The 10,455-nt window shown below is 49.0% G+C and overlaps 1 protein-coding gene across 1 annotated transcript; it reads left to right on the top strand.

The window, feature by feature from the left end:
- Nucleotides 1-6,989: 6,989 nt before the first annotated feature.
- Nucleotides 6,990-8,686, top strand: LOC124680453 (anthocyanidin 5,3-O-glucosyltransferase-like). The gene has a single exon (XM_047215511.1). The coding sequence runs from the start codon at nt 7,021-7,023 to the stop codon at nt 8,455-8,457; it is 1,437 nt and encodes a 478-aa protein (XP_047071467.1). The 5' UTR covers nt 6,990-7,020; the 3' UTR covers nt 8,458-8,686.
- The last annotated feature ends 1,769 nt before the right edge of the window (nt 8,687-10,455 follow it).

The raw sequence follows: 10,455 nt of genomic DNA, 5'->3' as shown, positions 1-10,455 counted from the left end.
AAGAAACCGGGGGACGGCCGCTGATCAACGTGGCACGGCCAAGCTCGCCGTTGGCCAGCAGGAGAAGCACCACCAGCGCTACGAATGCTTTGGACGCCATTTTTTTTCCTTCTTTCTTGGTGAAGCCACTATGATGTGTGTGTGCCACTGACCCAACGATGGGTGGCTCCATATAAATAGCAATGAAAAAAATAGCGCGCTATTTCACGCTAATAAGCGGCGCTATAGCGTATTTGCGAGTTGGACGCTACGCTTATGCATTCTAGGCACGCTATGACGCTACACGCGCTAAAGACGCGCTATTTCACGCTATTTGGCGCTATTCGCTATTCCGCATAGCACGCTATTTTGCAGAGTAGTTTTTTAGTAGCTCATTCCATATTTTGACCCACTTGCATATCCTAAATTCCTAATCCATGCAACCCTAGACTAAGAAACTCAGATCGCGCACTCCCCAACTCCTTGTCACCTGCTCTGCCCGGCAAGCGACGACGTGACGGCGCAGCTCCGCCCCCTTCTCCTCTGTCAATCGGTGGTAAGCGGCCACGCCTAGCTTCACCTTCACGCCTTCACCCCGTGCCTCCTTTCCCCTCCTTCAATCCTTCTAGTTCGGGACAATGTGAATATGAACTGTGGTTTGTGATTTTGAGACTATCTCATATCAAGTTATGGACTATGTGAACTATCTCTGGTTGATGTTTTGGCTGCAAAATATCATATCCGAGATTTTATAGCTGCAGAGTGCTATATCTATTATTATATATATGCTGAAATCCTGAATTTTCATATTTTTTTGTTAAGCGCTATTTTGAAAAATAGCACGCTATTAGCACGCTATAGCGTCTATAGCGTTTTTCTGAAGCCCACGCTATTTATGTTAGCGCGCTATTTTTTTCATTGATAAATAGTACATCAGTGATCAATTGATAGACAGGAAGAGTACTATAGTTAGGCGAAGGTTTTAATTTGATTGCGAGTAATAGCAAGCAGAGCTCGGAGATAAATATGTAGCGAAGAAGTGGAGGAATCGGTATCTTGTACCGTCCTATCTATCTTAGCTGTGCCTACTTTTGTCAGAAAACTATACCGATCGAGGGCCGCAATTTTTTCAAGGTTTGGACCACCTATAGGTATTGAGATGTAATCAGAGCGGGTACCTTCTCCACGTGATTTAGAGCATCTCCAGTCGCGTCCCCAAAGCGTCCCCCAAAGGGATTTAGGGCGCGCCGGACGAAAAATGCGTTCCAGCCGCGTCCCCCAAAGCTCTTTTTTGTCCGGCGCGCCCCTATACGGTGTCCGACGTCCCGAGCCCGTCCCCGTCCCACAGGGGACGCTCGGGGCACGCCGGACACAACGAAAAGCGAGGCGGAGAGTGGCGGGGCCGACGTGTCAGCGGCACAGTTAATTTTAACCTAACCGTCGCCTACCTCGCGACGGAAGTTATTCGCGCGCAGTGACACACGGCGGCATCTTTGCCTTAATGGCGACGGAGGGGCAGGCGAGACGTCTCGTCGGTGCTACGCAGCCTCCACGCGTCGCCGGCGTTCGCACGCCACCGCCCGTTCCCGCGCGATCTTCCCGCCTCTTCTCGTCTGTTCCCGCGCTTTCTTCCCGACGCCGGTGTCTATAAAAGGTCTCCCGGCTCATCAATGGTAGCCACCACACCCCGCCGGCAACAAACACAGCCCTCGTCGCTCCACAGCCGTCTCCTCCATCACCAGTGGCAATCGCGAACCGCCCCGGCGATGGCCACTTCCCTCCACCGCCGTCTCCTCCACTTCCAGCCCGGCAGCGGCGTGCGGCACTAGAGGAGGCACTCGAGGAGGAGGCCCGCCAGCGGCGTGAGGCGCAGCAGGCGGCGGATCTAGCGGCGTTCTCCCGCCCCCGCCTCCGCGGCGAGGAGGCCGCGGCGGCGGTAGCGTGGCGGGAGCAGCGAGTGCGACACCGTTGCGGCGTTCGACGCCTCGACGGGACAAGAGGCGCGACGGCGCCGGTACCGGGAGGAGATGGAGCAGCGATGGGCCGACGAGCGCCGGCGCCGGCGCGATGAGCGGCGGCGCCGTTCCGTGAACGGCGTCACTCGAACGAGCGCCGGCGGCGTGAGTCGATCGAGCTCTAGCAGCGAGGTGACGGCGGAGGAGCGTCGGCAGCGGGAGACGGCGCTGACGGCACTATGGGGGAGGCGGGCGGAGCAGTTGGCGGCGGAGGCCGACGCGTTTGCGGCGACGATGATGGAGGCGCCAACAGATGTGGAGGAGGAGGCGCCAATGGAGGAGGAGGAGGCCCAGGCGGAGGAGACCGAGGTGGAGGACGACGACGACGACGAGTTCGACCGGTCCGACGACGACGGGCCGCACCCGGACGAGACGGCCGATCAGCAACGCGCCCTCGTCGAGTCATTCGAGTCGGTGAAGAAGCTCCAGGACGACGCCCGTGCCCGCGAAGAGGCGCAAATTCGTCGCGCCATCGAGCTCTCCCTCCAGGCGGCGCAGCAGGGGACGGCGGAGGACGCGCGGCGGGAGCGGCACCGTCTGGCCACCGCCGAACGCAAGGAGAGGAAGCGCGCGCAGGAGGAGCTGCGGCGTAGGGGAGGCGACGACGGGGCGGGGCCGTCGAACGCGCCGCCGGGCGGTCAGTAGTCTAGGTTTAGATGAAATCTAGCCGTTTTCATTCAAACTTTGTAATATATAATCAAAATTGAATGAAAACCTTTATTTTCGTGCACAAATATTCATTTGGGGGCGGCGTTTGGGGGACACGGCTGGGGAGCGACGTCCCCCAAACGCGGCACGAACAAAACACGTCCCCCAAAACGCTCGATCCGGCGCGGTTTGGGAACGTTTTGCGGGACGCTATCGAAGATGCTCTTAAACTTACGTAATGGAGAATTCGTGGTATCTTCAACAGTGCGCATCTCATATATGTGTTTAAGTGGCTGTGCCAGCCTTCGGGATGTCAAGCCTCATTTCGCCTTAAAGTAAAAAAAAAAAATGGATCCACCTCGAGCAACTGCTTACTTAATTTGGAGTAATTCCTTTTTGTTTCATAAGGTTTGGGCGAGCTTTCCCTTAAAAAAACATGCAGCTTTGTAGTAGTTTTAAGTAGACAACTATAGTTTTTCAGATATGTGCAGCCAAGTGCTTTAGCCCGTTAAAGAAGGGCTATAGCGCGATATAGACGAGACTGACTTTTCAGAACCTGAGTGCATGTGAATCCACTTTTTCAAAAATGCATTTGTGATGTAAAAACATGTTTTAAAAATCGAAACACAAAATGAATGCAAAGGTGATCTGAAACATGTTCCCTGGACATAAGTTTCGTGACGAAAAAACATTTTATTTTGCCTCGGCAAAAAAGTGAAATTTTGCAAGGCTATATAGCAGTATCTCATTTCCTCAATTTCTTGTGGTGCAAGGGCAGACCTAAGTATTGCATGCATGGGAATTGCTTGATGGGCACCGGTAGACGAACAAGGTCAAGACTAGCCTCCTCATGTGTGCATCCAATGGGGAAGACATCACTCTTTTGGAGATAAACTGAACCCCGACGAGTTGCCATATACAGCGTTAGTATCTCAGTGAGCACCATGTAAATTCTCTAGCAATCTTCTCCTGGATTAACAACAATAAGTAAGGACACAATACTGCTATATATATCAGGCACATCTTATATAATCTTCACATGTATGTTCTAAAAAAAATGAAAAAATACATTACGTATAGTCTAGTGCGAGCTTGGTGAGCTAAATGACATCCTTCCCTGGAAACAAAGCAATCTTAGAATCTCAAGAGCCAAGGCGTCGTCGGAACATTCAGGTACATGTCGCGGCGTCGGGGCCTTTCACGTGCACCATGGCGTCCTTGAGGCAGTTCTTGCACTGGAGTCGCCATGAGCCCGTGGTCACCATGGACGTGAACTGCGTCTCGCAGCGCGGGCACAGGGCGGGGCACCGGAACGTCTCCTCTTGTCCATTGGTGTAAGAAGGGAAAGAAATACAGAAAGATCACACATTTGATTAATCTTCTTATGTGTAGCGAACCCCTCCTCTTGTCCATTGGTGTCCGCGTGGAGGGGAGAGGCGAAAGAAGGTGGATCAAAGGAGAAAGAATGGGCAAGGAAAAAAGAATAAATGACAAGCGTTTACGACATGCATGGAAATTGACACGAGGGCAATGACTAGCAATCGCCACTACCTTAGATTAACTGACAATTCATGAGAAAAGAAAACCAAAACCGACATGGAGAATCAAGATCTAAAGGCCCATAACTATCATCTTCCAACACCGTTGGGAAGATTTTTCATCGAACGAAGGGCCAAATGTCACTTATTGTAGGCAATGCCATCTCTATTGATGTAGATGCCAAAAAGAAGATGGCTATAAGAATATATTACCTTAATTTTAATTCTAACATGTGTAGATACAAAGTCACTAATAATGGTATGCCAATATAAATCTTATTGATTATAACTTGTAGAACCTCGTCATCGTGGTTGTTGTGGGCATAGAGCGACCTCCGATGCCGAGTCATCTCTAGGTATTCCTAACCTCCAGGATCTTAACATATGTCTTTTAGGTTCTTGTACTAAAAGATATATTAAGGCTAAAGGTAACTTATGGAAGAAGATTTGAAGTCCCAAATATCTTGTGTTGCCAAGATTCTCACCCTCTGTCTTTTGGAAAGGAGTCATGTGGGATATTAAGGCCGTGCCGTTAGAGTATATGTGGGATATAGAGAATGGTAAGATAGTTAGGTTTTGGGAGGATATTTGGTTTGGCAATATGCCTCTGTACAAATAATTGTGGGAGTTCTATTTTGTTGTTAACCAACAAACTAACATTGTACTCCCTCCGTCTCAGTTTACTAGTCTTCCTCGTATCCCTAGGTCACCAATTTGACATATATAATTTGAATTATATAACGCAAAACATATATTATTAGAAAATAGAGCATCTAAACTTTCTAATGATATAATTTTTACAACATATAACTAATGCTAACTTGATCGAATTTGCAACCTAGGGGTACACGCACGCCTAATAAACTGTGAGAGAGGGAGTAGAAGACTTGTGCGATGGTTCACAACCTAGATGCACTTTCATGAGGACTTTAATTGAATCTATGATGATCTAGTGGCAGGAATTGCTTGAGATTCCTAGGAGTATATCCTTCTCTGACCTGGAGGATCAAATGATTTGGATGTATGAAACCAACGGGGTGTATTCTTCTAAATTCATGTATATCATAGTTAACAATAGGGAAGTGAAACATGTGTATCTGACTTCTGGCAAGCAGCTAAAAGTACCTCATAAAATTCAAATTTCCTTATGGATCTTCTCTTAAAACAAAATTATGACTAAGAATAACTTGAGGAAAAGGGGCATGCCCAAACCTCTAGAAGGTAGTCTTTGTAAGAAAATAGAAACTGTTAAACATTTGTTGTTTGAGTGTATTGTCTCTACCATACTGTGGGCTAATGTTGGTGAGATTTTAATATGCATATCAATGATTTCTATGGTATAGCCTCTAAATGGTTGTGGCAAAAGAGATTTCAACAGCTCAATGTTGTTACTTCTACCGTCTTATGGGGCATTTGGAACAACATGAATAATATTGCGTTAAAAAGGAAATCTTGGCTTTATTCGAAAGAGATTTGGAAGCTTATCCGGTCCTAACTAAGAAACTGGAAGGACTCCTTCAATGACCAGGACTAGCCACCGGTCGTAGATCGTTTGAACGTAAAACGCAATCACCTAGTGGAGTTGATGCCTGGATTGAACTGCTAGTCGTTTAGGTGGCTCCATATGCATTGGTTATTTGAGGCATGGGCACCCCTTAGTTCCATGGGCCCGGGATCGGCCGCCCCTCCCGCCGCAGGCAGGCATGCTTTGGACGCCTTTATGATTTATAAGTGTAACCTTTCTTTTTGCACGCACAATTATGCGTGAGGTGATATACACCACCTGGTTGGTGCGGACCGGGTGCCCCACACCCCACGATGGGTGTTGGGCCAGCCCAGACCACCTCTTGTTTTTTTTTTTACTTTTTTCTCCCTTTCTGCTCGATTCTTTTCTTCTTTTTTTCTATGTTTTTTTAAAAACTCGAAAAATTTAATCTAAACTTTTTTCAGATATACTTTTTAAAATTTTAATTTTTAAAAAAATCGAACATTATGTTGATATGAACATACTTTAAATTTGTGTATTTTTCAAAATTTGAAATTATTTTCGAAAATTTAATATTTTTATATATGAATAATTTTCGAATTTAACATTTTTCAAATTTGAACAATTTTCAATTTTGAAAAAATCATATTTGAACCATTTTTGAATTTGATTTTTTTTGAATTCTAATAATTCTCAAATTTGAGCTTTCTAGAGTTTGAACAAAAAAATAGAAAAAATAAATAAAAAACAAATAAATAGAAAATAAATAGGAATAGAAAACGAAAAAGAAAAAGGAAAGCTAAATGGGCCAGACCGCCAGACCCAATACCTGACCAGGGTGTGCGGTGCCTGGTAGGCACCAACCTCGATCGATGTATAAGACTGGCGCAAGTATGCCCTCTAACCTTTGTTGTTTAAAATTCGGAATTGCTAAGTTTCAACTAGCTAGGATTTGCTTAAAGATTCATATTTTCTTTTGTTTGCATTTTATCTAGGTTTATATTGATATACGCTGATGTAATTCGACTGAGACATAAAATTTGAGTTAGTACGCATGCAAAGGAAACCATATTTTTCCTTCAAAGTTATGTTTATTTTCTTATAAAATTATTTGACGCATTTAGCGATAAAAATGAAGGCGCAAAAGACTATTCAGAGATAATATGTGGCACGTTTTGTCACGAAAACGGGCGGTCAGTCAAATCAGCCTATCTAACGTCACTGCTCACGAAAACGGCCGTGCGTGTTTGACCATTCACTTGGATTTTCGTGTATAAAATGACTGCCCGCGTGTGCAATTAGAGCCGTATCGCACACCCACCTCCTCTGCTCATCTCATCTCACTATCTCAGCCATGCCGGCGCCCAAGACGTTCGTGCTCTACCCGTCGCTGGGCGTGGGCCACCTGAATCCCATGGTGGAGCTGGCCAAGCACCTGCTCCGCCACGCCCACACCGTCGTCATCGCCGTCGTCGACCCGCCCGACAGCGACGCCGTCTCGGCCGACGCGGTGGCGCGCCTCGCCGCGGCCAACCCTTCCATCGCATTCCGTCTCCTGCCCGTCCCGCCCAGCCCTGACCACGCCGCGCACCCGGTCAAGCGCAGCCTCGACACGCTCCGCCTCGCCAACCCCGTCCTCCGCGACCTCCTCCGCTCCCTGCCCGCCCCCGGCGCCGACGCCCTCCTGCTCGACATGTTCTGCGTCGACGCGCTCGACGTCGCCGCCGAGCTCGACGTCCCGGCATACTTCTTCTTCGCCTCCGCGGCCGGCGCGCTCGCCGTCCTCCTGGACCTCCCGCACAGCTACCCCGAGCTGCCGTCGTCGTTCAAGGACATGGGCGAGGCGCTGGTGCGCAGCCCCGGCATGCTGCCGATCCGCGCGGTGGACATGCCGCTCATGGTGCAGGACAAGGAGAGCGTGACGACCAAGGTCCGGCTGCACCAGTTCCGGCGGATCCCCGAGGGGAGGGGCGTGCTCGTGAACAGCTTCGACTGGCTGGAGCCCACCGCGCTGAGAGCGCTCGCGGACGGCGTCTGCGTGCCCGGCCGGCCCACGCCCAGGGTTTACTGCATCGGGCCGCTGGTGGATGGAGGCGGCGAGGAGCGGCGGCACGAGTGCCTCGCGTGGCTGGACGCGCAGCCGCGGCAGAGCGTCGTGTTCCTCTGCTTCGGCAGCAAGGGCGCGTTCTCGGCGGCGCAGCTGAAGGAGATCGCTAGTGGACTGGAGAGCTCCGGGCACAGGTTCCTGTGGGCGGTGAGGAGTCCGCCGGAGGAGCAGAGCGAGTTCCCCGAGCCGGACCTTGAGCGGCTGCTTCCGGCGGGGTTCTTGGAGAGGACGAGGAACAGGGGCATGGTGCTCGGCAGCTGGGTGCCGCAGGCGGAGGTGGTGCGGCACGAGGCGGTCGGCGCCTTCGTGACGCACTGCGGGTGGAACTCAACGCTAGAGGCGATCATGTCTGGGCTGCCGTTGATATGCTGGCCGCTCTACGCAGAGCAGGCGTTGAACAAGGTGTTCATGGTGGAGGAGATGAAGATCGCCGTGGCGCTGGAGGGATACGAGAAAGGAATGGTGGAGGCTGAGGAGCTCGAGGCGAAGCTGAGGCTGGTCATGGAGACGGAGGAAGGGAGGAAGCTTAGGGATATGCTGGTGGTGGCGAGGAAGATGGCGTTGGACGCGATCGGCGAAAGCGGGTCCTCTGAAGCGGCATTTGTCGAGTTTCTGAGGGATTTGGAGAATAGCACCATGGAGAGCCCAGTTGATCGATCAGGCCGTGTGACTAATGAACTTTGAAGGAAAGGTAGTAGTAACAACTTATATAGTTCAGACAACACAAATTTTCTCATCAGCTCATTGCACCAAAACAACAAGGCGCTAGGCATGTTCTAACATATACAACACTTCATTGTGACTCTCAATTCCGAATCGATGCATTGTACTGAAATGTGTAGCATATTGTGATACAGTATAACTGGGGAAATATGAGCTTGAACCTTTCACTGGCTCAGTTTGAAATTTGCAACCACAGCTTGCTATGTCATGCCATTTCAAGAGTATAATTGCAGAAGCGGCTAATCTGCATAGCATAACACTCCAAGAAGTAGTAGAGATCTGGTCATCACTTTAAAAACTAGTTATGTCCACTGCAGACGGGCTCAACTTAATTATACAGTAAAAGTTATAATAGCTACAGAAGATCGTCAAGGAGGCATGTGCTGCATTCCATTCTTACTATAAATCGCGCACTGTAAATCTTCACACAGCATAACTTGTTTGCAGTTTTCACATCTTGAAATCATGCCGATAATATAATTGCTAAACTATTTCACCGACTCCGGTAATCTTGTAACATCACAAGAAATACTTAATACTTCATAGTCCGGTGTTTTGAATTGATGCTTTGCCCTTAGCAAGAACAACACACTATAAGTGTGCAAACCTCAAGCTCTCAAGCTGATTTATTTCAGTAGGTAATTAAAGTGCAAACGAAATGTTTGGATATACTAGTAACTTCACGCTCAGTTAAAATCCTACATTATTTGATTCGCATCGTGATTTGTGATACTCATGAGTTGCAACTCATAGATTTGATGATATCATTTGACTGAGAACGAAGTTAGTTCTTAGTCGAATGCGAAATAGTCACACCCTTACGAAAAACGACAGATTATGCAGCTAGCTTAACCTCCACAAATTATGACGGGAATATATAATTTTGACAGGAAACTCCACAAACATTTCTGAATTATAGGGTTTCATCCATGATATATTTTTATTCCTAGAGTAGTTCTTCAGCTTGGCCTGGCGGCGTGTACTGAATCTGCACTGCGTGGGATCAGTTGGAACTAGGCGCCTCAAAAAGCGGCGGGCGCCTCACGTGCGCGGCCGGCGGGTGGCTAAGGACAGAGATGGATTTCTCCTCTCCTGAATGATCGCAAACAAACAAGGTCAGTACAACCAAATAAGCAAGCAACTGACATATTGATAAGTTGAGTGCCGTTACCAGTCCCGGTACTGTGGGGAAGAGTGGTGGGTGCCGGTGATCCGCTCATGGCGTTCATGCTCCTCGCCTGGCCAGGATCACCAGCAGATGGTGATGGGTGCGGCGGAGAAGAAACCGGGGGACGGCCGCTGATCAACGTGGCACGGCCAAGCTCGCCGTTGGCCAGCAGGAGAAGCACCACCAGCGCTACGAATGCTTTGGACGCCATTTTTTTTCCTTCTTTCTTGGTGAAGCCACTATGATGTGTGTGTGCCACTGACCCAACGATGGGTGGCTCCATATAAATAGCAATGAAAAAAATAGCGCGCTATTTCACGCTAATAGCGGCGCTATAGCGTATTTGCGAGTTGGACGCTACGCTATGCATTCTAGGCACGCTATGACGCTACACGCGCTAAAGACGCGCTATTTCACGCTATTTGGCGCTATTCGCTATTCCGCATAGCACGCTATTTTGCGAGTAGTTTTTTAGTAGCTCATTCCATATTTTGACCCACTTGCATATCCTAAATTCCTAATCCATGCAACCCTAGACTAAGAAACTCAGATCGCGCACTCCCCAACTCCTTGTCACCTGCTCCGCCCGGCGAGCGACGACGTGACGGCGCAGCTCCGCCCCCTTCTCCTCTGTCAATCGGTGGTAAGCGGCCACGCCTAGCTTCACCTTCACGCCTTCACCCCGTGCCTCCTTTCCCCTCCTTCAATCCTTCTAGTTCGGGACAATGTGAATATGAACTGTGGTTTGTGATTTTGAGACTATCTCATATCAAGTTATGGACTATGTGAAC

The sequence above is a fragment of the Lolium rigidum genome, unplaced genomic scaffold (genome assembly GCF_022539505.1).
Source record: "Lolium rigidum isolate FL_2022 unplaced genomic scaffold, APGP_CSIRO_Lrig_0.1 contig_1705_1, whole genome shotgun sequence".
NCBI lineage: Eukaryota > Viridiplantae > Streptophyta > Magnoliopsida > Poales > Poaceae > Lolium > Lolium rigidum.
The sequence above is the reverse complement of the archived record's forward strand: the minus strand, read 5'-3'. Positions and strand labels throughout refer to the sequence as shown.